The 27,465-nt window shown below is 42.9% G+C and overlaps 14 protein-coding genes across 14 annotated transcripts; 4 read left to right on the plus strand and 10 right to left on the minus strand.

Moving 5' to 3' along the window:
• Window position 1: 1 nt before the first annotated feature.
• PUMCH_002094 (uncharacterized protein) lies at window positions 2–1,528 on the minus strand (the record flags this gene model as incomplete). Its single annotated transcript, XM_063021116.1, has 1 exon — window positions 2–1,528. One exon carries the CDS (start codon window positions 1,526–1,528, stop codon window positions 2–4), a length of 1,527 nt encoding a protein of 508 aa, XP_062877186.1.
• Window positions 1,529–1,935: 407 nt separating this feature from the next.
• On the plus strand, window positions 1,936–4,179 carry PUMCH_002095 (uncharacterized protein; the record flags this gene model as incomplete). Its single annotated transcript, XM_063021117.1, has 1 exon — window positions 1,936–4,179. The coding sequence occupies one exon, from the start codon at window positions 1,936–1,938 to the stop codon at window positions 4,177–4,179; it is 2,244 nt and encodes a 747-aa protein (XP_062877187.1).
• Window positions 4,180–4,298: 119 nt separating this feature from the next.
• Window positions 4,299–5,471, minus strand: PUMCH_002096 (uncharacterized protein; the record flags this gene model as incomplete). The annotated part of the gene is made up of 1 exon (XM_063021118.1): window positions 4,299–5,471. The coding sequence occupies one exon, from the start codon at window positions 5,469–5,471 to the stop codon at window positions 4,299–4,301; it is 1,173 nt and encodes a 390-aa protein (XP_062877188.1).
• Window positions 5,472–5,684: 213 nt separating this feature from the next.
• On the minus strand, window positions 5,685–6,419 carry PUMCH_002097 (uncharacterized protein; the record flags this gene model as incomplete). Its single annotated transcript, XM_063021119.1, has 1 exon — window positions 5,685–6,419. One exon carries the CDS (start codon window positions 6,417–6,419, stop codon window positions 5,685–5,687), a length of 735 nt encoding a protein of 244 aa, XP_062877189.1.
• Window positions 6,420–6,808: 389 nt separating this feature from the next.
• PUMCH_002098 (uncharacterized protein) lies at window positions 6,809–7,717 on the minus strand (the record flags this gene model as incomplete). Its single annotated transcript, XM_063021120.1, has 1 exon — window positions 6,809–7,717. One exon carries the CDS (start codon window positions 7,715–7,717, stop codon window positions 6,809–6,811), a length of 909 nt encoding a protein of 302 aa, XP_062877190.1.
• Window positions 7,718–8,794: 1,077 nt separating this feature from the next.
• Window positions 8,795–11,638, plus strand: PUMCH_002099 (uncharacterized protein; the record flags this gene model as incomplete). The annotated part of the gene is made up of 1 exon (XM_063021121.1): window positions 8,795–11,638. One exon carries the CDS (start codon window positions 8,795–8,797, stop codon window positions 11,636–11,638), a length of 2,844 nt encoding a protein of 947 aa, XP_062877191.1.
• Window positions 11,639–11,730: 92 nt separating this feature from the next.
• On the minus strand, window positions 11,731–13,059 carry PUMCH_002100 (uncharacterized protein; the record flags this gene model as incomplete). The annotated part of the gene is made up of 1 exon (XM_063021122.1): window positions 11,731–13,059. One exon carries the CDS (start codon window positions 13,057–13,059, stop codon window positions 11,731–11,733), a length of 1,329 nt encoding a protein of 442 aa, XP_062877192.1.
• A 451-nt stretch (window positions 13,060–13,510) lies between these two features.
• PUMCH_002101 (uncharacterized protein) lies at window positions 13,511–15,199 on the minus strand (the record flags this gene model as incomplete). The annotated part of the gene is made up of 1 exon (XM_063021123.1): window positions 13,511–15,199. The coding sequence occupies one exon, from the start codon at window positions 15,197–15,199 to the stop codon at window positions 13,511–13,513; it is 1,689 nt and encodes a 562-aa protein (XP_062877193.1).
• A 289-nt stretch (window positions 15,200–15,488) lies between these two features.
• On the minus strand, window positions 15,489–16,793 carry PUMCH_002102 (uncharacterized protein; the record flags this gene model as incomplete). The annotated part of the gene is made up of 1 exon (XM_063021124.1): window positions 15,489–16,793. The coding sequence occupies one exon, from the start codon at window positions 16,791–16,793 to the stop codon at window positions 15,489–15,491; it is 1,305 nt and encodes a 434-aa protein (XP_062877194.1).
• A 1,175-nt stretch (window positions 16,794–17,968) lies between these two features.
• On the minus strand, window positions 17,969–18,871 carry PUMCH_002103 (uncharacterized protein; the record flags this gene model as incomplete). The annotated part of the gene is made up of 1 exon (XM_063021125.1): window positions 17,969–18,871. One exon carries the CDS (start codon window positions 18,869–18,871, stop codon window positions 17,969–17,971), a length of 903 nt encoding a protein of 300 aa, XP_062877195.1.
• Window positions 18,872–19,331: 460 nt separating this feature from the next.
• Window positions 19,332–20,936, plus strand: PUMCH_002104 (uncharacterized protein; the record flags this gene model as incomplete). The annotated part of the gene is made up of 1 exon (XM_063021126.1): window positions 19,332–20,936. The coding sequence occupies one exon, from the start codon at window positions 19,332–19,334 to the stop codon at window positions 20,934–20,936; it is 1,605 nt and encodes a 534-aa protein (XP_062877196.1).
• A 314-nt stretch (window positions 20,937–21,250) lies between these two features.
• On the minus strand, window positions 21,251–22,000 carry PUMCH_002105 (uncharacterized protein; the record flags this gene model as incomplete). Its single annotated transcript, XM_063021127.1, has 1 exon — window positions 21,251–22,000. The coding sequence occupies one exon, from the start codon at window positions 21,998–22,000 to the stop codon at window positions 21,251–21,253; it is 750 nt and encodes a 249-aa protein (XP_062877197.1).
• Window positions 22,001–22,660: 660 nt separating this feature from the next.
• On the plus strand, window positions 22,661–23,905 carry PUMCH_002106 (uncharacterized protein; the record flags this gene model as incomplete). The annotated part of the gene is made up of 1 exon (XM_063021128.1): window positions 22,661–23,905. One exon carries the CDS (start codon window positions 22,661–22,663, stop codon window positions 23,903–23,905), a length of 1,245 nt encoding a protein of 414 aa, XP_062877198.1.
• Window positions 23,906–24,082: 177 nt separating this feature from the next.
• Window positions 24,083–25,981, minus strand: PUMCH_002107 (uncharacterized protein; the record flags this gene model as incomplete). Its single annotated transcript, XM_063021129.1, has 1 exon — window positions 24,083–25,981. The coding sequence occupies one exon, from the start codon at window positions 25,979–25,981 to the stop codon at window positions 24,083–24,085; it is 1,899 nt and encodes a 632-aa protein (XP_062877199.1).
• Between the last annotated feature and the right edge of the window lie 1,484 nt (window positions 25,982–27,465).

The raw sequence follows: 27,465 nt of genomic DNA on the forward strand, positions 1-27,465 counted from the left end.
ATTAAATTGATTCAAGCTCTCGGAATTCCTGGGGAATTTGGTGAGACCTTCCTAGCTCCGTTGGTGTAAGTGTGCCTCTTAATTTTTGTTGCTCTTCAATCGATTCGTATAATCCTTTGAAAGTTCCTTTTCCGAATCCGTTGTGATTATACCTCTGGATAATTTCGAAGAACAAAGTTGGCCGATCATGAATGGGTTTGCTGAAAATTTGCAAAATATAATTGGATCTCAATTTTCCATCTTGCAGGTGGTACAAAGACGATTGATCGACATCTGCAAGAATATGATGACTCTTCAACTCTTCGAAATCTTCGTATAGCTCGATTTTTAAGAGTGTTAGTTTTTGCTTCAAAGCTTCATAATATTCATCTGAAATTGTATTGAATTCCAAGCCTTGGCTTTTGAGAGATCTTACCATTGCAATGATGTTGTTTGTCCTCAAAGCAATATGTTGGATACCTGGTCCTCCGTAATAATCATAAAATTCCTCTATCTGACCTCGCATTTTAGACTCCACTGGTTCGTTGAAAGGAAGAAGGACTTTTTCATTTAAGTTCGATATGACGATCGATCTGAGTCCCGAATTGCTGGTGCTGATATCTTTGTCATCGACTGACCAGAACTTGTGGAGGCCAAAGGCTGACATGTAGAAATTAGTGCTTGGTATAAGTTCACCAAAATGGTAGTTTTGGACACAATGATCAATACCCTGCAAAACAAATTCTCTGTCTTCAACGGTATGAGATTTTGCTGGAGCGTAGCTAGGAAGGTAGGGACCATTGTAGTCTAAAAACTCAACAAGTGTGTGGTGGATATCTGATATGGGACTACCAACTGTGGCTATGAGGACACCTCCATTGAGGTCTCGAGATAGCTTTGGAGGATTTATGATCGTGGCGCCTGCCGAAATTGCTTTCGAGTATAGATTTCTCACATTCTTCACCTCAAAAGCGACATCGATGACGCCTATTCCGTGGAGTGAAACAAATTCGTTGATTTTCGAAGCCATACTAGCCTCTTCAATAGCCGAAAGAACCACGGGTTGATTGAGCTTGCCAAGTTCATCGATTAACTTCCGAATTCCATTGTACTGGAGCGCCTCATGCACATTCTGTCTGAGATCCTCAGATCCTCCCAAAAAGTTTAGAATCTTCGTTTCAAGGTCTATGAAATTACCTTCGGGGGGATGGCTTATCTGAAACTTGTCCTTTGCTTTTGTGTATGACGTATCGGATCTTGTTTCCAAAGTTCCAACTACTTCGAAAACAACGTCATCTTTTCGCAACACATGCGAACAAACACAAATGTTACCATTTTCTAAGTCTCGCGTAGCAATTTCAGTGAAACCGAATATATGGCACAAGTAGGCGGCCATCTCCTTAGCATTTGAAGTTGCCAAGCGAACGGCAAAGAAGCTTTGTATTCCATCTTCAGCGTTTGAGGAATAGTGCGAATGAAATTTGGAGTGTTTGTCTTCAGGGAAATTCAGATCCCATGCAAAAAAAGGAAGCTCTTTTAGCCATAACATTATTTTAGCAAAACGTGTGTCACGTACGTGGATTTAAATACACAAAGCAGAGCTCCGAAACGAGCCTGCCAAAGAAGTGAAATAAAAAAAACTTTGAAATAACATAAGTTGAACTTGACAAATTTATATAATTCACATAAATGGTAGAGATCTCATCAACCGAAAATCCTAGTGAGCTCTTTTTAAACTGAATGAATTGAGTTGCCGATCATACGCTAAATCAAAGTCGAATGTAATTCAGAAAAATGCAATAAATGCTCATTATAATTGTGATTGGAATTATGCCGATTTTTTTCATTTCATTTCATTACTTAATTTACAACTTTGGTCGTGCACTAACCTCTCACTACTTGTTTACCATTCTTCAGTCCTAGATATCCAGTGTTAAGAGCTCTACAATCCCACCGATGAACTTCAATCGCGGTGGTGCCCCCTCCAATAACCTCACTCCCCAGCAATTAGCTGCTCAGAGACAGAGGATGCAGCTCCCGCCTCAGCTTCAAAACCTCACACCTCAGCAGCTTCAGGAATTGAGAAACAAACCGCAATTCCAAAACATGCTCCGGCAGTATTACCAACGTCAACAAATGGCGCAACAGCAAATGTCGCAACAAAGCAATGCGCGTGGCAATGCGGCTCCGAGTTCTGCTTATGGCGATAGAGGTGCTATGGGACAAAACGCTGGCTCTCCCTCAGCGAACATTAATCTAGCTACTGGGAGTAAAGGCATGATGGCTGATCTGGCAGCTATGAGTGGCAACTTGGGCCTGCTGGCGGGGTTAACCGGAGCTTCAATGTCGAATCCGAACTTGTCACAGCAAATGATGAACCGTGATACACAAGCAGCCTTTGCATCGCAACAAGGTGCATCGCAACAGAACTTTCAACGTTCGGCTATTGGTGGTATGAACGCAGGTGGCATGAATGCGGCTTTGAGTGGAATGCCTGGTGCTGCTGTAAGTGGACAGCAAAAGTATGCATCTCAGATAGCTCAACTGCGGCTGATGCCACCAAACGCAACACCTAATCCCAACATGCCTCCATTTGTCAACTCAGGTGTACAACCAGGAATGAAGCCCCTTGACCCGGCTTTTGTTATGAAAGGGGGCCAGCCTGGCCCAACTCCCACACCCTCCGGATTCGTCAAGGAGAAGATTAAAGTGCCTCCACAATTCGCCCCTGACGCGTTGTCTCATATCACACTAACTCCTCTCACATCACTCAACGAATGGTCCGAAAAATTGAAGCAGGAGGGAAAGGAAGTCCCACTTGATGTAAAGCTTTATGAGGATGTAATCAAGAAAGATGACTTCTTTCTCCGTAAAACACTGTTGCAGAACCAGAGCAGCAAAGAGCTTTTAGAGAAGATGGCTCGTGACATAAAATCGTATGCTCAGATAAAGCAATTGAGAATGGGCGCTATCAATGCTGCAACGAAAGGACAATACAGCAATAGTATTTGGGGCGAAGGATATCTGGGATACGGAAACGGCGTGACAAACTCTTCAACACAGGTTGTCTTACCTCTTCAGAATAAATGCTTCTTGAAGCCTGGACAACTAGCTGTTTCTGATGCCGAGATGAACAAGAATGTCTTAAAAAACATCGCTTCTAATTCTACAAGACAGCTTGTTCCGATTCGTCTCGAGTTTGATCAAGAAAGAGACCGCTTTAAGCTTCGTGATACCTTTTTGTGGGACTTAAATGACAAGACCTACCCCATCGAGGTATTCCTCCGTAATCTCGTGGACGATTACTCCTTCATCTCCGAAGTGAACTTCCAGACAATATTGCTGTCTGTCAATGAACAAATTAAGGATTATAGGTCAAAGCCTACGAATGCCGTTGGAGAGATTAGAATTCCCATAAAAATCGATCTCCTAATAAGCAACACTCAATATACTGACCAATTCGAGTGGGACATTCTCAGCGACAAGGAAAACGACCCCGAGGAATTCGCGACAATTCTCTGCGACGAAATGAGCTTACCGGGCGAGTTTGCAACTGCAATAGCTTTCAGTATCCGGGAACAGTCGCAAATGTACTACAAGGCCTTGTCATTGGTTGGTTACAGTTTTGATGGCTCTTATATTCGAGAGGATGAAATCAAATCTCATATGGCTCCCCCATTGAGAATACATAATACTGAACTCGGTCAGGATGAAGATTTCATCACGACGCTTCGGACGCCTACCCTTCTAGGTGAATACTCCCCTGCTATTAACAGAATCACGCAGCTGGAAATTGAAAAAATTGAAAGAGAGTTGGAAAGAGATTCCCGTCGTAGAAGAAGACACAATAACGAAGGAGCCTTCAGCTACAACGAAAACGGGCCTAACCTGTTTGGATCTCTGGGAAGAGGAACTGCCTCCAGAAGAACTGCTCCTCATACTAGCAGAGGAGTTAAAACCACGATACCAGACCTTTCAGATGTGCCAAAGACTTTCAGAACACCATTACCATCTAGTGTCTTACCTGGAGGTATTGACCTAGGAGCTCCTGATATCAATGGCTATAACGAGCTCGTCATCAATCGGTCTCAAATTGCAAATCCTGATTATAAACCTCCTGCACCACCTGGAATGGTGTCAATCTATAAGGATAGTGCAGGTTCCTTTTTCGTCAAGATTAAATCAAGAAGATTGAGATAATTTCTTTTGCAACGTTGACCGCTGCATTTAAAATCGTGCGACTTCAATTAACAAGCTTGATTTGTATATTATAATGACATGAATTGTATCGTATTAAATTTTTTGATACTACGAGTAATCTATTCGAGAGCAGTGACAAGATCCCCGATCAAGTCATCAACATTTTCAAGTCCCACGCTAATTCTCAAGAGCCCGGGAGGAGCAGTGACATCTGACATACATCTCCACTCAATCAAACTCTCAGCTCCACCAAGAGAAGTTGCGTGATAGAAATATTTCAACTTTGACGGTAACAGACGAGCGGTTTCTGCGGAATCCACAATAATTGAGAAAGTAGGCGAGTGAATACCCTTTAATTGGGCAGCTACGAATGCTTCGCTTTGAAGAGAGGAATGGTGAACCTCGAGTAATTTTGGAAGACTTTCCTTTTTTTCTTGAAGATGCTTAGCAATAATTTCAGCACTAGCACTTTGAGCTTTAACACGAAGCTCAAACGTTTTCAAACTTCTAAATAAAAGCGAAGCCTCAAGGTTACCGATGTTGGTACCGAGGTAGACTCTATCAAGCTGCAAAGCTTTCTTAACTTCTTTGTCTTTTGTAAGAAGTAGCCCGGCAAGCAAATCCGAATGGCCTCCGAAGTATTTTGTAGCTGAATGCATTACCATGTCAGCGCCAAATTCAAATGGATCCTGTAGTGGTGCAAAAGTTGAGTCTACCAAGAGTTTCGCCCCTTTTTCATGGGCCAAGTCAGCGAACTTTTGGATGTCAAAACACCAAGAGTTGGGATTGACAGGAGTTTCAATATGGATCAAATCACCTTCTTCTATCAATTTCAAGTCCTCTTCTGAGAGAGACAATTGCTTCAAACCATAATTACGGGTCATAATATCAGCAATTCCATGACAGCCATGATATGCTTGACCAATGAACAATTTCTTTGGGTTCAAATGAGCCATGGCTGCGTTGAACGCACCAAGTCCGGAGGAGTAAATGACTGCCTCAGATTTCGTGATTGCGCCAATTGTCTCCTCGACTAGAACACCATTGTGATGAGACAAACGCGAATAAACAACGTCGTCGCCCAAACCATCAATCTCTGACGCAGTCTTCAACTTGGCAGGGTCTGAGTCATACCTGTAAGTTGTTGAAATATTGATTGGAGGGGTCACATCTGAGACTCTGTGACTCTCGTCAGCGGCATGAATACTCAAGGTAGAAATTGCAACCATATCGGACGTTTTGATCTTGTTGAGTGGTTCCAAGTTGCACGGTTTGGCCCTGATAAGCTGCATAAATATGAGCGACCTGCATATATGATCTGGAAATTATGTTTGAAGATATCAGGTGAATTGAGGTGACATGTATAATGTATGATCAATCAATGAACGGCAATTGATTGACGAGTCCTTTCGTACATGAGTCATTGAGTTCAAACAATTGGTTCTGGAAACGATTGCCGAGAGTAAAATGGATTGAACTAAGATCTAACCGATCAGCAATGGTTCTTATGTATCTGTCTGCCATTCTGTGTATAGTCTGACATCCTTTCCGAGAATACTGTAGATTATGAATTCTCGTAAAGTGAGGTTACGTCCCTGTAAGGAATGGCATCCTGTCGTATTTAAAAGGAGACATTCGTCGAATTGTTCGCCTCGAACAGCAGTGATAAAAGAACTCATTGGGCTAGACTCGAGGACCGTGCCTGTAATTGGTTTGGCGTCTTTTTTATTGCCTTTTCTGAAGTCGGCTGCTTTCAGTGACCGCAACTGTTTGAGTTTGAGTTGATCTGCGAAGTCTTTGATATTTTGAGTATGTTCTTTGAGGAGTGGATTGAAGTCATTGAGAGAATGGACGTATTGGAAATAGCTCATACGATCTTCATTGCTTTTCGTGAAGCTTGAGTCAGCTAGCACATTCTTCAACAGAAGAATCAGTACAGCCTGTTTATGCTCTTTAGCTGGCGCATCAGGAAAAATACTTGTTTCTGACTTATTAAACCCTGAGCTGGGACAAATCAACGCATGTTGGCGAGTGGTTCTACTTATCTTTCCACTCTCTGATCTGGGACGATATTCGCCAAAAGACTCGAGAAATGCGGTATTTTGTTTCCTGATGTTGATTCCAGCAGGAACTGATCGAGAAGGTTTTGTTATTTTGTGCGCCGTGCTTCGGTTGGTAATGTCTCCTAATGGTTTCCGCTTTCGTCTTTGATCAAACAATTGAAACTCATCGAGACTCATTATTATTGTACGGGACAAGTGTCTATTTAGGTTCGGAATCAATGAATATAGCTGAATAGGGAAGAAAAATAAATAGAATGGAATATCAAATCGTCATTGATGCAAAGCAATATAGATGACCCTGTTGAAGGTTGGCGATGTGGTAGTGCAGCTTAGGCCTTCTCCACAGTGTTTGTTGTGGGACGCGGTTCGTCCCTTACACGCCAATTTGATTTTCGTTTTTTGAAAAAAGAATATAATAGATAATCAGAGCATACAGAAATATAGTCTTCTATGAGAATCTAATGGAGGAACGTGTATTGTTGCTGCTGTATGGCAGACACACATCTATATCTATTGCAGTGATCGTAAAACCATTTATTTCCTAACAATACAAAAAAATAATTTAATCACAACTTAGCTGAGCCTTTGCGTCCCACAGTACACTTGATGAGTCCATTTGGATCAGGAGATGGGTAAAACAACTCTTTGTTGTCCTTGATGCCCTTCCAACTGAAGTCATACAAGACATAGTGTTTGTTAGGAAGCTTGTAGGTGACACTATCAATCTTGGGAGCTTTCAGCAAAATTTCGTGGCACATGTTGTACATGGTGGCCTGAACGGAGGGTGAGTTCTCCAAGGCAAAAAGCCTCAAAGTGACTTCACGAGCAGTGTCATAAGTATTGTCAAAGACACCGTCATCGGCCAATTTCGAAACATCATCCAAAGACTTCAATTGTTCCTTGTATTGCCAGGATGCATCGACATCGGTGGACAAAATACGGTCGGTGGTTGGCTTCAAGGTGGTGTAGTCACACTGGTGGTACCCATAGAACATCGAACCGGTCGATTTCAAAACAGTCAAATCCTGGATCGAAGAGGTAATGTTGAGGTTCTTGGACACTTTGTCGTATGTCAAAAACGTTCTTCTGGTTTCAGGACCTTCGTTTCTGAAGGAATGATCATGCAACTTTCCATTCACTGGGAACTTGGTCCATCTTGATTGAATGATCGTGATTTCAACACCCCTGACATGGCTATACTTTCCAGTGAAATGCTTGGCTAAGTGGGCAGCAAAACGCTCAATTGGCCAAACATCTGTGTTCTTGGCCTCGACTAAGATGGTGTTCTTTACAGTGTCAGTGGGAACGACCGGGGAGTTGTCAGCCTTGGTGTAGGAGACATCGAAGTCACCCTTCAATAAAACCTGGCAATTGGCCTCTAGCACTTCTTGAACTTTGGGGTTCTTGGCGTCTTTCTTGACCTTCAAGAACTTGACGTTGGCTTTTCCATAAGCAGAATCTATGATTACGGACATTGTGTATGAGGTGGACTGCTGCTTCGAGTGATTAATTCAGAAAGGTATGGCTCGGGGATTGAGTCTTGTGAATGGATTGAAGAATGCTTGAGTTAGTAAGAAAAGATCTCTCAGTTGGCTGATTTGGGTTGACTTATATATGTGTCGGTATCCGGAGATGGCCGCGGTCCTGCACGATCCTTATCTCATTTGGGATGATAAGAATCGACATGAGCAGCAATAAGCTATACTCAGATTCATAGTATGAGACACAATGGTTTTTGCAAGACTTCATACCGTTAAAGTTTGTTCTGTCAATATTTTAGATGCGGTTTCTTTTAAAGGTTTACCATTGAAAATTATGTGTCTATACCCTGAAGAAGTCATCAACCATAGATCCAGGGGTGAAACAAAATCGACACATCTCATAAGCACTGCATCCGCATGAAAGTAGCGGGGCACGCCGTTTCCCATTGATTCATTTTTTGTCAGACCACTATTTCATCTCAATGTCGGGTTTCGCCGAAAGCCAGGGTTCCTGCAGAATACCAATGCCAGAGGAACTATTGCCGAAAAGACCAGATCCTGGACTGGATCTGTCTAGTGCCTAGGAAATCGTGTAGTTGGTTGTGCAATCAAGCAAACCAAATATTGAATCGTGAAAACAAAATCGTTAATTATATTGTGTGGTGCGCCTTCCGTAATTGTCTATCGAAGAAGTCTCAATTCTATTTAGCCGTGTTCGAGAGATCCGATCCGTTTCGCTCTATCCTGTATCGTCATAGATCGAGACGGACGCTTAAGAGAAAGCTACAGAAACAAATTTATTGAGCTGATCTTATTTTTTTTTTTTGGAATCTGCTTCCCAAACCATGAAATAAAGAGCGTTTTTACTCATTTATTATTGCGCTAATTCATTTGAGATAATGCCGAAGTGTAGAAAAGGATTAGAAGAGATACGGTTAATACTTGATTGAAGCCTCGAGCATGAAACGTATGGTGCTAGACGGTCTTGCTTTATTTCGTTTCGTGATAATCGTCTAAATAACAAAATATAAAAGAGTGTCAATATTGCTGGACATGGAATAGCATCGGTCAATGATTTGGCAAAGGTTCTTACCATGCATCCTCTTCGCAGCAAAGGCCATGTCTTACGCTCCTGAAGAGCTTGCGGAGGCTGCTCCAATGAATTTTGAAGTTCCTGAAAATAGGTATATTGTTGAATTTGAAACATCTTTCGCAGATGCTCAGGATGACTTAGGCAATCAGAACCTACAATTCTCGGTTAGTAACCACTACGAATCATCAGCATTTCTGGGCATGTCTATTCAAATTCACAATCCGAATGAATTTTCGTTGGATGATGTATTATCACTTCCTAGCGTCCGAAATGTATGGCAGGCTTCATATGTTACCCTCGATTTCAAATCCGACAAATCAGCGTCACCTCAGTGGAGCCCACATTCAATCACAGGAGTAGATACTGTGCATGATAAAGCCATATTTGGAGAGGGGATACGTGTTGCAGTCGTCGACTCAGGTTTGGACATTCATCATGAAGCATTTCAACATTTGAAAATAGAGGGCTACGATTTCACGGCCGATCCTCAAAATCCACAAACAACTTTTGAAGACTCTGTTGGACATGGAACCTTCGTCTCTTCCATTATTGTCGGCCTGTCGAACGATATGAAGGGAGTTGCCCCAGGTGCAAGTCTCAAAATGTACAAGGTCTTTGGTAAAAGCGCAACAACAACCGATGATATCATACTTGCAGCATTGTTGAAAGCCTATTCAGAAAGCCCAGATGTCATCTCTTTGTCTCTTGGTTCGGATAGAGGATACCCCTCGATGCCTATTTCTATCGTTGCATCAAGAATAGCAGAAACAATTCCCGTTGTCTTTGCGGCAGGAAATTCTGGCAGAAAAGGACCATTTCATGCCTCTTCCGGGGCTTCCGGAAACGGAGTAATAGCTGTTGCATCCGTAGAGTCAACACAGCATGCTAGTTGGTCAGCTACTTTAAAATCTTCAAGCGGTGAAAAATTAACTTTTGACTATATCGGCAATGATGGTAGCAAGATTGCTACTGATTTTGTTTTTGAAGTTGAGTACATTGGGAATGCTTGTGCAATACCAGCTAGCTTTGATTCCAATGCTGGAAAAATTGTCATGGGAATTAGAGGAACTTGCAAGAACAGTGAAATTGAGAACGCTATTCGTTCCAATCATTATTCTGGAAGCATCATGTTCGTATCTCCAGGCGAGATGCATACGCCCAAATTCGAAAGTCACGATAAGATTTTTGGCTTGACGACCAATTCTGTCAGAAGTTGGTTAAAACGAGAACTCAATGACAATAATGAAATTTCGATTTCTTTTGCTCAAGAGGATACACATGGCGCTATCGCTAAAATTGATGGCTCTGCTGGTCAGATAAGCGCTTTCACGTCATGGGGTCCAACGTTTCACCAGGATTTTTATCCACATATAGCAGCTCCCGGGGGAAATGTGTTCGGTGCTCATTTGGGAGGTGGTTATTCAATCTCTTCTGGTACCTCATTTGCATGTCCATACATAGCAGGTGTCATCGCTTTGTATTTGTCAGAGCATGGACGGGTGGAGCCACAAACTTTGAGAAGAAAGATTATTAATTCTGGATCATTATTAAGCCGCGCTTATTCATCGGGCTATATTGACTATATCAAAACCAAAACTGACCTGTCAAAGTATGCTCCTTTAATTCAACAAGGTAATGGTCTTGTCAATGTGGAATCCATGTGGAACCTGACCACAAATATTCTTTCTGAGCCTTACTTTCTGCTCAATGATACCGACAATAGAATTTCAAGCTTCAAGATATCCTTTGCCAACGAAAGTCCTGAGCAAGTAACCTACAGAATTAGACACAGAGAAATGGATGTTGTTAACACTTGCGACAGTACCAAGAGATACGTATCTTCTTATTGGCCTGAATTTGTTGATTCTCGTCCCCAAGTTGAGATTCTGGAAACAAGTTTAGTTCTAGAAGCTGGCTCGAAAGGATCTGTATCTGTCCAGGTTCGGGCTCCCTTGACTATTGATAAGGCTAAAGCTCCTGTTTTTCAAGGTGTCATTGAGATTATGGGTTCCAACGGAGATGAGTTTACGGTTCCTTTCATTGGGTCGGAATTTTCGGCAAAAGAGTGGACACCCATAACTCAGCAACCATTGCTTCTCATAAGAGACAAATCGGGTTTGCGCAAGATTGCCGAAGAAGAGAAGCTCTCATTCGAGCCTCTGCGTACTCCGTCACTATTTTATAGCATCAGGTATGCTTCTGAGCTCTATTCGGTTGACCTTGTGGAGGAGCTGTTTGACGTTGCTCAAATCCAGCTCCCGCTACTGAGCTCAACGAAAAACTACCTTGGACCGATCCGAGCTTTTGCACCTCAAAGTGGTTCATCAATTGCCTTCCCAATCGTATTCTCACCAATATCAGCTGGTCCCACTTTCGTTCAACCCCAGAGCTTTTCAAATGGGACAGCGATTCCTTCTGGTCGATATAAATTTCTCTGTCGTGCTTTAAAGATTTTTGGAAAGCCCTCCAATATAAATGACTGGCAGTTCTTTTTGACCGATTCATTCACTGTTGCACTGAGTCAAAGCGAGAATCACCAGTTTGCAACTGGAAGAATGATTAAAGGCAAGAACAATTTCAGATTTAAACGAGATGAAGAGACTCCTCTCCTTTCAGCTGAACAATTTCTCGTTGAAGCTGAGATCGAAGAAAGAGCAGCCAGGAAAAGTAACAATGTTCTGAGGCTACGGAGGTCACTGACATCAATATCGGGTGCATTGAGTGGGTTCACAAATGATATTCAATTTTCTAATGATGCAAGCAGCTCCAAACCGTATGCACTGTTGAGTTTGCTTATGTATGTGCTTACTTGGACATTTTAAACAATTCCGGAGTATTTCTAAGAATTGTGATCTTATAGAATGCAATACAAGATTATATGTATATCGGACAAGTGAGCGCGACACTGTTTTAATTACTTTGATCTGAGTTTATCATACCTCAAAACGGCACCAAGAAGAACTTTGAAACCATTTTGCACTTGCTGAGGGGTGCTATACTCCTCTGGGTTGTGAGACACGCCATCTCTTGAAGGAATGAATATCATTGCTGTCGGACATCTAGCAGCAACAAGGCCTGAATCGTGACCTGCTCCACTGACAATTGGAATTGACTGATCTATTCCAACCACTTGATCTGCTGACCTTTTGATGCAATCCATACAAGCTTCATCAAAAAACACTGCCTTCTGGTTCACCAAATGTTTCACTTCAAAGCATAGCTTCTTTCCTGATAGCTGTGCTATCTCTTGAAATGCCTTTAAGGTCTCCAGATACATGTCATCAAGTTCTTCATCACAATGATGCCTTATATCCATCACGAATTTCACTTCCTGTGGTACAACATTAACAACCCCTGGAAGGACTTCCAAAATTCCGACACTGAACAATCCATCATGAAGGGCGGCAATTTCGTTTCCCTTGACCATAAATTTGGATGCTGCAAGAAGTGCATCGGACCTGGAAGCAAAGGGAGTTGTTCCAGTGTGCTGGGCTTTTCCCTTGATGGAAACTTCTATCCATTTCAAAGCCTGAATTCCCTGCACTCTTCCGATTTCCTTTTTCTCTGTTTCAAGAATTGGCCCTTGTTCAATATGAAGCTCGAAATGGGCTGCCAAGCCCATACCTTCGAAAGAACACTTAAAAGGACCCAAATAACCAATCCTTTCCAATTCATGCTTCACGGTGACAGGTTTGGTATCTGTGACGGAAGTTAAATTGTAAATTTCGTCTTTTTTAGCAGGATTTGCCCAAACTGTGGACGCCATCATGCTCATTGGAAACCTGGCACCTTCTTCATTGGTCCAACTAACTACTGCAATTGGATACTCTGGAACATAATCATTATCTTTCAATGTTCGCACCACCTCAAGTCCACTCAATACACCATAGATTCCATCGTATCGACCACCAGTGGGTTGAGTGTCTAAATGCGAACCAATCGCGGTAGGAAGACCGTTTTTCCGTCCCGGATAAATTGCAAAAATATTCCCCATATCGTCGATAGCAATGCCACATCCTGCTTTTTCTGCTTCCTTTACAAACCAGTCCCTCATCCCTTTGTCCTCGTCAGACAAGGCAAGACGACACACGCCAGTGTCAGTTGCCAATGGTCCCCAGCTGTATTTAGCCCCAAAGAGATCTGCAGTCTCATGAATCGTCTCAATCAATCTTTCATTTTTGATTGTCAACTCCGGAATACCATCATTTGCAGCGAATAAATCGCATGATTCAGAAAGTGACATGATTCAGTTATGGTATATTGTCGAAGTCGCTCTTTTTTGAGACTTTTGGAAGCGAAGCGGAAATCTCATCTCTTTAAATGGGGTAGATAAGAAATCGATTCTGTATTAGATAGGTCTAACCGCGCATTGTCGGATATCCTCTTTGGGCAAACGCGCTAGATAAGAAGGATCCGCACAGTCCTCCAAATTAAGTACAAGCGCTGAAGTTAACGGAAATGCTTGTGAAGGTCCGGGTTTGCTTACATAATACAACACACATCGTAGTTCTAATTTCATTAAGCTCGTACGTTGTAAATTATAAATTATAAAATATAAGTTCTTGATTAATATTGCAGCCTTTGTTCCGATGTACATAGTTCATACCTGCTCAATGACAGCAGGTATCAATTATCTCGTAGTGCTTGAATGAAGTATTAATCCATTATTGTGATCTGAATTTCCCTGACTTTGCTCATTTGCAAACGCTATCTAATACTCTGGTGTCCATGAGTAGGTCCAAAGGTTCAAGACCAGAATAGAGCATCCACATCTTCTCTAAATGATCAGCGACCAGTCGCACAATCAGTGACCGAGAGATATCCATCAATTGTTTTATCTGAGCACGGAAAAACTCACGATCTTGCACATCAACACTGGCACTTCCCGCGATGAATATAGCCCATACTGGAAAGATAGTATCTGTATTGTACAGCTGTGAGACATCACCACGTATGTAATTGAGATAATCCTGAATAAGTTCGGGATCAAATTTTGGATCTAGCATTCTTGCCACTAAAATTCTTGCAGCTTGGAAGACTACTCGTGCAACAGAGACTGTTTTTTGGATGGCAATTGACGTTGTAGTCGAATTGAGAAGGTTCATACTCAAAAGGGCCACTTCACTTACCATTAGAAGCTCAGTAAGCATAAAGTGGTCCAGTTGAGTGAGCGGAAGAGATAAGCGGCACAGCCAAGCACTCTTAGCGGCCACTTGAAACGCAAGAATAGCCATTTGACTCAGGTGTGGGTACTTGTGAGAGGCGTACATCACCTTTAGCCGACTATTAGCCTGACTGAATAGAACATATGGACTCATGACAAGCTGAGGTAATTTTTCATGGTCGCAGAACATAATTGTTAATGAGTAATTGAAAATAAAGTTCTCAATCATCATCAAGTCAAGGCGCAGGACTTTCATTTCGTCCAGGCCGCCATTTTTGTTAGAAATCCCAAAAATACGCAGAGAAATAAATTGATAAGCAGCGCCGAAATGTGTGGCTGCACGTGTTGCGTTGGAAGAGCCAAAAGAATCCCTGTAGCACAATGTCTGAAGCACCTGAACGGCTACAAGAAGCCAATCTTCTCCTCCAGCTGAGTCCGTCCGATTCAACTCATTGAAGTATGAGTTCATAGCCATATTGTAGCGCTCTATGGCAACACTTTTGTATGAGTTGTCGTCGTAGGCTACCAAAGCTGCTCCGCATGCCACGAAGATCCCCCGAAGCAAGTCTGACGAGCCAGCGCCAGAAAGCATGAGGTTCAGCCGGGATGAAGCATCATGAAAATGCATCTGGGCGATTGCAGGAAGAAACCGGTACGAAAACTGGCCCAAAAACTCCAAGTCCAACACCTCCTGGAATGACACTCTTGGTCCGAGCTCAAGCGATGGACTCATTTGGTCGATTTCAGAAGCTCCATTCATGTATGGCGATCCATATGAAGGTAGCGATCGTTCAGTCAGTGCCAACACTGAGCTTGAGTCTGAAATCGTAGTTCCTGTGATGTCATCCACCTCAGGAATCTCAGGCCAAGTGTAAGTGGCAGAATATGGAGGATCGTACAGTCGTAGACCCTCAATATCGTGCAAATCTAGATCCAGGTGTAGGTCGAGGACCTTGTCAGGCCAACGGCAATCTAGCCGGCTGCTCAAACACCTCTTACATATCCATTTGGTTTCGTCACATTTGATCTTCTTACGCTTGCAAGTAAGACAACCATTCGAGGAGCGAGGGGTGCGTCTTTTAGGCTGGACCTTAGGCACCCCATTTTTTCTCATCAGAAGGATGATCTGAAAGTCTTTGTAATTACTCATGCGGAGACATATACTGAGATCGCAGTTAAGGAGCTTTGACGTGAAAAGCTGCCCAGAAGCCCGGATCATAGTGTGCAGGTAAGCCTAGATTTAAACCAGGACACATTTTCTATGGAATCTGCATGAAGAATGTGTCAAACGAGTTCAGAGTGTGTGTCGAGGGTCTGAAGAGTTAAATGAAAAGAATATTTGTTCGTTGTGTGGAATTACGTCAATTTTGGAATCAATCGGATTGTTTTCAGCTTTGAAAGCTCAAATACACATTCAGTTGGTCTATAATATAATAGTCTAAAAATACACGAAGGGAAAATTGCAGAAAATTCAAGATGATAATGGTCAGATGGCCAGAATTGATTGTTCATGGGAATTTGAGGCTGAACCGGGAGAGTTCTTCAAGCGTAGAACTTGGACACCAATATGTGTAGGAGAAACCTGTGGGTAGGCTTATCTTTTTAGCCTCGACTTCAATGGTCACCATCTGGGAGCGAAGCAGGCCAAAAGTATTCTGAAGATAGCCAATATTATTAATTGCCTCTTCGACTTCTTCAAATCCAAAAAAATTACAAGCTTCTGCTGTGGTGTTGATCTCAACTGTCACCAGCGAAATCAGGTTGGTGAGCACGAACGATATTTGAGCTATCAGTAGGGTTTCTTTGAAGCCTTTCACAAAGAGATCCTCAGCCGCTGGCATGACCTCAGCCAAGGTACATCTCATGCGAAATTTAGTGCCTGGCTTCATGACATGGCACTTGAATACGCTAAAGTCCTCAAAAGACACACTGTCGACACGATTGGAGATGCGCAGCAGCGGTCTAGGAATATCTGTGAATTGTGTTGCTGGTACCTCTTGGTTTGCTCTGATGTCTTCCCGAATTTTGCGGGAGGAATCTAATGATTGAGTTCTCGTTGCTGGGGCCTGGCTGAACTGTTCTCGATAAATCGCTTCTGAAGGTGCCATTCTACGAATTTTTGTTGGAGGCAGTGACGCTACTGCCCGTGGTGCCAAATTTTGCTCGAGTTTTCTACCTGGGATAGTCGGCGGTTTATACCCAGGCAATTCTTGTCGCTTGATAAACTCTTCAACGGGAAAAGAAGCGACCATAGAATCATAGAGTGTGCAATCCATGTGTTTAGCTAGTAGCTGTTTAAAGTTCAGGAAAGAGTCGGGGGGTAAGTCATTCATGCCCTCTTTAGTTGAATATTTCAAGCGGTTCAAAACGGTAAACTGGCCAATCCATCCCTCCAAATACCCTTTATACGATTTCAATTTAAAATTCACAACTGCCACCACGCCTTCTCGCAGAATATTTGAGTGTTCAGGCTGCCGGTAATCATATTTTTGCATTTGGGGTCCAAACAGTCGTATTTCATCCCAAATGTGCTCGGCCCTATAAGAGGGAACACCGATAGCCAAAACTTTTGAATGGTCTAGTTGACGCAGTCGGAAAATAAAATCTTGGGGCAAATTTTGTGGCAGCTGCCTATGTGCGAACCCCAGTCCCGTTATCTCTGTAAAGTCAGTGACAAGAAGCACACTGGTATTGAACTGCTGGAAGGCCAATATGATAACAGGCAAGGTCACGTAAATACCCTTAGGTGCTCCTTGGATAATTGAAGCATCTGGCAATTGCGATAACGCGGGGCAATTCAATTTGTGGTTCATCTGCCATTCCAAGATGTTGCACAGTGATTCAAAACGCGATTATGGGGGCTCATACCATGATGACCATCGTGATGAAACTGAAACGTGAATCCAGCCGATTTGAGTAATTTGCTTCCACAAGAATCAAATACAAGCATTTGTTCAATTCTCTAGTTTTATCTTCTTGTAAATTTGTTAAACAATGATGGCTTGTAGAAGGTTACCTGAAGAGGATCTCATAACACCAAGGAGCCGGTTAAGCCATTGCATGAATTCTAAATTCGCGAATTGATTGCAAGCGGCAATTGTCGTTTGAAGCATTTTGATTTAATTGATTGGATTCCATCCTGGATGTATTCGGCCCCATTGTTCTTTTGAGGCATCAGGCAACGACGTGTCCACTCGAAAACTAGTTTCTGAGTTCATAATAAGCACTTTCTCAAAGGGTTTCTTTCAGATATCACGAATTGACATAAAAATTTCTTTTGCGGAAACAATAGTTCTACGAATGATGATTGCACACAAAGTCATAATCAGGAAACCATGTCCAACTGTGTTCTGTCTCAACCCAATTCTCTCGCCCGCAAATATACTCTCCTTGAAATATATTACGCTTTGTTCTACTAATTATCAATTCATTAATGTTATATTATATTCTACATACCTTTGCCCATTATTATCCCATAAATACCTGTCTATCCCAACGACGTTTGCCACACAAGGCTTCATCCCATAAAATATCATTGCACTCAAAAGTCAACTCATAGTATCGGAATATCCGTCACATTCCCCCAATTGCACTCCGTAGGTTCTTCCTCCTGACAAGGTGTGGAAAGTGAGGCCTCGTGCACTGTCAGACTGTGAATGAAGTTTAGATTTAGCAGATTCGTTCGTTGACCCTGCACTAACATATTAAGAACGTTCGCTTTGAGCGAATACATGGCTATTGTTATGAGTCTCATCTATTAAAATTTCTTGTTATCCTTGACCACAAACGAGAAGCGATAACCGTTATAAGTTGGGAAATTACGTCTCATTAATCAGCGTTATCTGCAGTAGCGAGGCTAGAAGCGAGTGGATAACCTAAATACATTACATGAGAATTACTACTTACAAAGGACCTAGCTGCAGGACACACCGTCAATGGCTGCAACTAATGGTAATAAAAAAGTGACAAAAAAGGGGACAGTCTAAATCTACTTCAAGAGCTTGTCGAAGGCTGGAATCAACGACTGGGCCAAGGCGAAAGAGAACACCAATTTAGGACCAGTGGTCAACAATTTAGGGGTCAAACCCTTGAAGAACGAGGTAATACCCTCGTTCTTGGCCATGTTCTTCAAGATAGTGAAACCAGACTCCTTGCTCTCGAAGTTCTTGTTTTGGATTCTGGTCTTGATGACGTCCAATGGAGCGGAAACAATCAAAGAGGCAGAAGCACCAAAGATAGAAGTCACAAAGTTTTGAGTCCAGGTAGCGGATGAGTAGTCCTTCAAACCGAAGATGTACTCTTTGGCAAAGGAGTTACCTCCGAACAAAGCAAAAGAACCAGGAGCGTTTCTAGCAGCAGTCCAACCCCAACCTCTGTACAAGCCAAAGCCTTCATCGGCCATGATCTTCAAGAAACCTCTACCCTTGAATGCCTCAGGGTTAGTTTGTCTCTTGATCTTCAAGACATCCAATGGCAACAACACAACCTCACCAATACCAATAAGCGAACCAGCAGTAGCAGACAAAAGAGCCTTACCAGTCTTGGCGCCGAAAAGCGAATCGTACGAGTCCTTGAAGTTTTGAGTCAAGAACTCGTTGGCGAAAGGCTGTCCTCCATACTTGTACACTCTCTGCAAGATCTTGTAGCAGGCAGCATAACCCAAACCTGGGAACAAGGTTAACAAACGGGAACCGAGAGCCTTTTGGGCGTGCTCTCTGAAGATAACGCTGTTGAACTCGGCGGCAGAGGTGATCTTGGTCTGGTTAGACATAAGTCTCTTAGAGATGGTGTCCACTGGGTGGAACACAGCAATCTCACAGATACCAGCAGAGGCAGAGCCGAGCACTCTGGCGACACCCGATTGTTTCTTGTCAGAGGCAGGAGGAGACATTGGAGAAGAATATGTGGTTGGTGGTGAAAAAAATTTGTCTACCGCGCTTAGAGAATCTTACTGAAAGTGGACAGATACGCTATATGCCGGGGTGTATCCCATGATCTGAAAGATAGGCTAAAAGTGAGTCACGGAACACAGAAAAAGTCACAAATTGCGAAGAGGTACTCGCTGGAATAATTCATGGTTTGGGAAATGGGCATTTTAGAGGTGAGACTTCATTTTTGGAGAACAGCAGGTATGATGAGCATCTGAAAAGATCCAATCCAGATAGACGAGAAAATGATCCTTTACAGTCATTTTCTTCAATATCTTTGCAGAAATATCCTTTGTTTCTTGAATCACTGATGAAGAATTTTGTTGTTCTATTTTTTTCTGCTTTTTTCGAAACTCCTTCACTCTTCACATCCCCATATTCTACCCTTACACAGGTCTCATATACCACCTCAACTCCTCTGTAATGGATCCCACCATAATTAAGGACTATGAGCTCACATTACGTGAACTCACCTTCAATTCAAAGTCTATCATCGATGTTCTCACTACCATTGCTGATGAAAATAAACTGGAGGCACAGGGAATAGTCAGAGCTATCACTGAAAGAATCACTAAATGTATTCCCGAACAGAAATTGTACACGCTATATCTTCTCGATTCTATTTGCAAAGTCGTTGGACTGCCGTATCATACGATGTTTGGTAACGAGATATTTCGCATATTCACTGAAATATACCTGTTGGTGAATGATCAGACCAGAGCAAAACTAGTGAAGCTTTTCGAGACTTGGAAGATTCTGAAGGCGAAAAATTCAACACTTCCATTATTTCCGGAGGACCAATTGGAGAAAATTGGCAACTTCTTGCGTCAAGCCAAACCGCGTGTTGCTGAAAGTCTGCAAGGTGGTATTGTACAACTGTCTTTAGTGGCAGACATAAGTTCTCTTCTCCCAATTATGGAGCAACGTGGACATTCTGATCCATCTGATGCCTCAATACCACAAAAGATCAGTGCACTCCGTGAATTAAAGCTGATTCTTCTGCTGCAACAGTTTGGACAGCCCGAATTGGCGGGCATTCAGGCAAGACTTACGCAGATGAAAACTCAAATTGCACAGGATTCACAAGCCAATGCTATAGTCCCTTCTAATGCAAACAATTCAGAAAGCACACCAAAGTTCACTTCTTCTCAATCAGCGCCTGCTAAAAGCGAGGCAACTGCACCGGAACCAGCAAAACCAGTCGCAACGGTATTGTTTCAAAACTTGATTTCATCTGGACTTGTCAAGGTGGATCAGTCACTCAAAAAAGACTCAAAACCTGAGTACGAATTGGTTTTACCAAAGCACAAGTACTCTCCCCAATCGTTCAATACATCTTCTGCATCTATCTTGTCGAACATGATTCAAGATGCCAACATGAGTCAGTTGCCTCAGCATGAACAAATTAAATATAAAGAGCTTTTAAAATTAGAGAGAAAACTCGGAACAGTTGAATCTTTCTCTTCCAATCTCCAGAATTTCATCCTCAATAACACTTTAGATGCATCTACTGTGCAAGTATTGTATGAAACCAAGTCTCTGAAATGCTCTCAGTGCGGTAAAAGATTTCCCTCGGATGATCGTGGTACAGCAATGAAAAAGCTCCATTTAGATTGGCACTTTCGTATCAACAAACGTTTGTCTAACCACAAAACTAATGTTCAAAGCAGAAGCTGGTACCTAGATACAGCTCAATGGGTTCAGTTCCAAGAGAATGAGTTGTCTGAATTTGAACCATCCACAGTCAAGAAAGACGTAAATACTAGGGCCACTTCTACAGAGGTTGCCTTCGTGGTCATTCCATCTGATGAAACAAACATGAACAATGTATGTGCAATTTGCAGAGAACACATTAAGCCTTCGATCAACCCTGCTACCGAAGAATGGGTTTGGAATGAGTGTATGCTAGCGCCTGGAAATAACTCGGGAAGAAAAATTGTGCATGTCTCGTGTTTCGAAGAGGCAAATCGCAAAAGAGGCGCTGAAAATGATGGAAACGGACGGGTTAAAAGAGAGCGCTTTGCGTGAATCATTCTAATAGTGTATAATTATTCTCATAGGCATTACGAATTAAATATCAATCAATCTCTCTAGCGGCATACGGTAGTATCGCGTGCACATAATGGTCAAACTCTAAAACCAAGCTTGGAAGAATTGATCATGGTTTTTATGTTAAGTATTCGAATCAAGCATCAATTTTGGAGCAAAAGTGAGCAAATGCGATAACCACCCACTAACAAATCATTCTCTCAAACAAGCTTAAGGATTGAGTCGGACGCAAAATCATTTCCCTTTTTCACATATCGAAATGTATTCATTACTTTTAACTATACACAAGTTGATCATTTCTGACCCAAACACTTCAAGATGTCGGCCCAGACAGTGGTTGGCTTCTGGGAAGCGTCAATGCCGCTCCAGATACCCTTGTTTCTGTAGTAGTCGACAATTGGCTCAGTTTGCTTGTGGTAAGTGACCAATCTCTTCTTCAAGGCATCCTCGTTGTCGTCAGATCTCTGAACCAATGGCTCACCAGTCTCGTCGTCAGTCATCTCCTTCTTTGGAGGGTTGAACAACTTGTGGTAAGATCTACCGGAGGCTGGGTGGACCAATCTACCAGTAATTCTGGCGACCAACAACTCATCGTCGATCTTCAACTCAACAGCCTTCTCCAATGGGGTCTTTCTGTCGTCCAACATAGAGTCCAACTTCTCGGCTTGAGGGATGGTTCTTGGGAAACCGTCCAAGATGAAACCGTTGGCGCACTCCTTGTTGTTCTCCAACTCGGACTTGATCATGTTAACCATGATCTCGTCAGAGACCAAGCCACCCTTGTCCATGATCTTCTTGGCCTCGACACCCAAGTCAGTCTTAGCAGCAACCTGAGCACGCAACATGTCACCAGTAGCCAAGTGACAAGCACAGAACTTGTCCTTCAAGTTTGGAGCTTGAGTACCCTTACCAGCACCTGGTGGGCCAATCAAAACCATTCTGATGGACTTTGGCACGTTAGGAACGAGACCAGCTTTTTGCTCCAAAGCATGGATTCTGTCTTGCAACTTGTTGACGATGGATTTGAGTTCTTCGGTGGACATCTTGATGTAGGTGATGTTGAAAGTTGGGGGAATTATGTCTCCCTATATAGGACCACTTGGCCCATGCCTGCAGGAAAGCTGGGTTCGGACTTAATTGTATAGGGGGGCCTCCCTTTGTCCGAGAGATAAGTAGCCAATTAAATACTGGAGGTTGGCATGTTTGAAAATTGTGATCCAGAAGAATTGATATTATGCACCCATACTGGATTTGGAAAACATCTATGTTCGATCCATCCCCGGAGTCTGAAAAAGTCACGTGATCTGAGCTGCCTTCTGTTGATTGGGCCGTTCGTCCTTGTTTACCTGCAAACACACGTCTAAGTAAAAGCATACGCGTGATGCGTGTCACCTGATTTTATTGAACCGTTTTCAGTCAGGTGCCATCTGAAACATGAATGGCTGCAAAAAAAAGCTCTAATGCGCACAACTCAATTCTGCGTCAACTACGCGAAGCAAGCCAAAAAATAGACTCAAGCAAAACACAACGGACATGTGTGTCAAAAAAGAAATTTGAATTGAGCACGGCCGTTTTATGTCGTCTCGGCAGTTTGTTCGGGTTCTATTGCGGGGTGTATTTTCACGTGTGAATCTGACTCGATATATAAGTAATCTCTAACTCTTGCAATTTTATTCTTTGCAATAAATACAAAATCGAAAACAATGTCGTTGCATTCGCTTCTTGTGATGCTTCGGCTTCCCTTAGACCTTGTTGTTGTCGTGTTAAGGTACTACATCTTTGGAGGGTTACGCTTCAGAAAATTTAACAAGAGTCTCTTGAACTGTCTTAAACTCAGAGTGTATCGTACTTCTCTACAGGTGGATATGATGGATGGAAAGTATCTTTTTCCTTACTCCAACAGATTTTTAATCCGCAAAATAATCCCCTTCATTGCTCGAGAATTGGTCAAAGACTTGCCTGGATATGGTGAACTGTACGATCCAAACCTGATGTGGCTTGTCAAACAGGAGGACAGGAAATCTTCGGATCCAATCATTATATTTTCCCATGGTGGCGGATATTTTATTCAAACTGCCCCGCTGCAAATTAAAAGTGTGCTTTCGGTTTACCGGCTTCTTGATTATGAAAAGCGCCGCCGCACCTCCATCCTCTTCTTGGATTACAATCTAATTTCAGAGGGCTATCCGTTCCCACACCAGCTCCACCAACTTCACAAAACTTACAGCAAGTTAGTGAGCGAAAAGAATGACAATATCATTTTGATGGGAGACTCTGCTGGTGGTCATCTTAGTATCTCATACACTCAATTTTTGAGAACCGTCTCGGCGCCAGTGGTGTATCCTCTGAAAATGGTTCTCATCAGTCCCTGGGTCAAATTGAGTCCACTTCCTGAAGATCTTGTTCAAGGGAAATCATGGAATGATAATGAACATTATGATATGATACATCACTCTCGGTTTGCGTCGATGCTCGATTTGAGACACCTTATCGGTACATCTGATCCATTCTCGATCATATGCTCACCGGGTGGTAAGACTCCTCGCACCCAAGATGATTGGAATTGTATTCCTCTGTACTCCGATGATAAACATGATATTTTCCTTATATTAGGCGAAGACGAAAGCTTCCGTGATGATGTACTCCAGTGGGCCAAGTATGCAATTGATTTGCCTTGGTTCGAGAAAATAAAATACGGAAATCTGCACGAATTTTTGGACGAGAAACATTACCAATTAATTCGCCGTGGTGAACAAGGGAAAGTGAATCTCAGCGTTTTCATAGAGCCTCATGGCGTCCATGACTCTATGCTCTACTTTGAAGATGTAATTGCATCTGACGTGAGTCGCAAACTCAAGAGCGGGAAGCTGCCTAACGTGAGAGATTATGACAGAGCAAAGTATTTTGGTATTGTCAGACTTGTTGAATTTTTAAATTCTAGCCTTTAAACCTTGCTGCAAAAGTCGAACCTAAAAGTATGATACGAATTAAACTAAATAAACAAGACGCATAGATTGCGCTTGAATGAATTGAACGATTACTCGAATAATGTCATGAACTAAAATGTCTATTGTTGAACTCTATTAAAAATTGTTTACAATGCAAACTGACACCAAGTGGATGTCTTAATGTTGCCAGGTATGAATCTCTGGAACATGCAGAACCTTGACCAAAGGTCTGTAGATGGGTTTCCACATTTGCGACTGCACCCACTTCAAACACTTCTTGAAGTCTCTTGGAACCTCAACGAAGCCACCGTCGGGCTTCTCTTCACTCTCAACTCTGGAAGTGCCCTCCTTCAAACTCTGCAAGATGACAGCAGTTGCAACGTAGGCAGAAACCTCATCGATCTCCTCCAATGGTGGAAGCAAACCGTTCTTTGGGTCAGCCATCTTAGGGGACATCGAGGCCAATTGATCAACAGCGGCGGAGATCATTGTGTCTGTAATGGAGGTACATCTGGAGAGAACAGCTCCCAAACCAATACCTGGGAAAGTAAAACAGTTGTTGTTCTCAGAAATATAGTAACCGTCAACAGGTTGGAAAGGCGAACCAGTTGCAATCAAGGCATTGTTATCAGTCCACTTCATGATGTCAACCGGGAAAGCCTCATGCAAACGAGTAGGGTTTGAAAGAGGGAACACAAGAGGTTGTGGGTTGTGCTTGTACATCTCTCTGATAACTTCTTCGGTGAAGGCACCGGCTTGAGTAGAGCAGCCGACCAAAACAGTTGGCTTAACGTGTGCAACAACATCGCGAAGGTTGGTGGTGTCAATACCAGTCCATTTGCCGTCCTCGTCAGCATAACGAAGTTGACCTTCTGGGGAATTTGGAAATGACTTAAGAACCACACCACGACGGTCCATGATGACAATTCTCTTACAAGCATCTTCCACGGTGGAGCCATGGGAAACCATGTGGTTAACAATTTGGTCGGCAATTCCAAGACCGGCGGAACCAGCGCCATAAATAAGAATAGAGGACTCGAGCAAGTTACGGTTACTGTATTTGAGACCAGCAGTGATAGAAGCCATGACGACAGCACCAGTACCCTGAATGTCATCATTGAAAGAGGGTAGGGTGTTACGGTATTTGTGCAACATGGTTCTACCAGTGGTGACACCGAAGTCCTCATAATGCAAAACAGCGTTAGGGAATCTCTTGGTAAGAGCGTTGATGAATTTGTCAACGAAATCCCAGTATTGCTCACCACGGACACGGGGGAATTTGTTACCCATGTACAAGTCATCCTTCAAAAGCTTCTCGTTGTTGGTTCCGACATCCAATACAACAGGCAAAACTCTGCCAGGGTGGACACCACCACACAACGTCATGAGACCCAATTTGGCAATGGCAATACGGATACCACCGACACCTTGGTCACCAATACCCAAAATACCCTCACCATCAGAGACAACCACGTAATCGATATCTTTGTCCTCACCGAAAACAGCGAGACGCTCCTCAATGGTTTCAGGTTTGGTGATATCCAAGAAACAGCCCTCTGGCTTTCTGAAACGGTGGGAGTAGTGGGCAATGGCATCACCCTCAGTTGGAGTGTAGATGATAGGCAACATTTCACGAATGTGACGGCGGACAAGCTCGTAATACAAAACCTTGTTCTGGATTCTCATGGAAGTACAGAAATCGTTTTGAGCCAATGGTGTTTTGAGATATTTGAATTGTGCGTATGCTCTGTCGACTTGCTCGTCCAAGGTGTTAACTTGAGAAGGAAGCAATCCCTCTAGGTGGAAGGCCTTTCTCTCTTCCTCAGTGAAAGCAGATCCTTTGTTGAAAATTGGGGAATTGAGCAATTGGAATCCTTCCAAGTCACACTCAATTGGACCCTCAATAGACAATCTGGTAGTCTTTGGCTTCAACGACGCGATAGCAGCATTGATGCCAACGGGGGTCTTAATGGTATGTGTGTGAATCGACTGAGCAGCCTTCTTAGCACTCTCAGCGGTGCTTTGTGCGCGACGAGCGAGAAGGGCCCTAACGGTACCAATATTCAGACGCAACATATTAGATGAGATGGGAATATATTAGGGTGCTGCAAAACGTGTTTGATGTAAAAGGAGGCGCCAAACGGATATACAAATAGTATGACTCGACCAATTGAATGCGATGATGTATCTAAGGACAAATTTTTGACAGAGCGGAAAATTTCCAGGCGGGCATCGTTATCTTATATAGCAGCGTAACTGATGATGAGGGGTCAGAATAAGAAACCAGTATATGCGGTCTGTGTGCAGTGCGCTTGGGTCCGAACAGTGGTCGGTCTGGGTGATAGAAATATGCGGCTATAGTCTTAAGAGAATATCAGTCAGGATCAACGCCGGAACCGGCCAAACCTGGGTCGGAAAAAATGGACTCCAAACCAAATATGAAATTGTCAATCCATTTTGGTCTTGAGGATTGGTTTCGCTCATGACATAATGGTGAAGTGTATCTGCCTTTGCTGCTATCAAATATTGTTGGCGGTGAGGCACTGTGGTCGATGAGTTTCGAGGGTTAGGTCGCCGGATGATCTCGGCTGCAACATGCAGGTGGATAGCTGCAAAATTTACCGCCAGAGTCCAACTTAGCGAATATCTTGAAACCTCAACGGACCCTATCTGCAAACAGTGGCATTGATAGTGTGACCACAAAAAATTTCTCTTTCCTGCGAAAGCTTTAAAAGTATCAGGGGCCTGAATTCGCTTCTCAGGGAAAACCGTTGTGCCAATTGACACTGATACAGTTTCTCCTGTGTTCTCACGTGACCTTCCTCAAAAGTCCATCATCCAAATTGAGCCCCCCTATGGCATTTATACCCCTCAGTGGGGTTGGAAGTGGCATTGCATCTGTTGCAAATGGGTGCCAATTGACGAGATTTTTAGCTGAAAAAGTTCTTGGGGTTTTTACTATTCTTCCTCCTTGGCTATTCAATGGACGTCACCACATTTGATCCTAATTTTACTTGTCCCAAACAGCTTTATGCACGACGCAATAAGAGGACCATCGGACATGATCGGAATCGCCGCGCAGAGCCTATGTGCGGCGGCTCTATCTGGCCGAAGTAGGTCTGGAAATTTTGATAGGTTTGGTCAGATTGACCGCGTATAGATAGAGCAATCACCAAATAGGAGGGAGTTGCGTTCCAGTGATTCATTTTTCAACTTCCGGAATCACCCATAGCTTTGTTTGCGGAATTGGTTGGAATACACAACTGCGTTTGATTTGTGGAGTGCTTCATGAGGCTCACTTCAAACTGGTGGGGTATTAATCCGCTACGACTAACCTTGGGCAGTTTCTATATTTTGGGTAGTTGTTTGCGGTTGTCTCTTTTTGATTACTTGCTGATCTGTTTTTTTTTTGTTATCGATATTGTTTTGTATCTTTCTTATTCCGTTGCAAAAAATCTCTACTCGTTGTTAGAATTTCTTTATCGGTCGCTCTATGCTTAGTGCCGGGTCTGAGTTTGATGTCTAACCAATATGTCAGAGTGGCCCAAATCACTGAAATA

Source organism: Australozyma saopauloensis, chromosome 2, assembly GCF_035610405.1.
Source record: "Australozyma saopauloensis chromosome 2, complete sequence".
Lineage (NCBI taxonomy): Eukaryota > Fungi > Ascomycota > Pichiomycetes > Serinales > Metschnikowiaceae > Australozyma > Australozyma saopauloensis.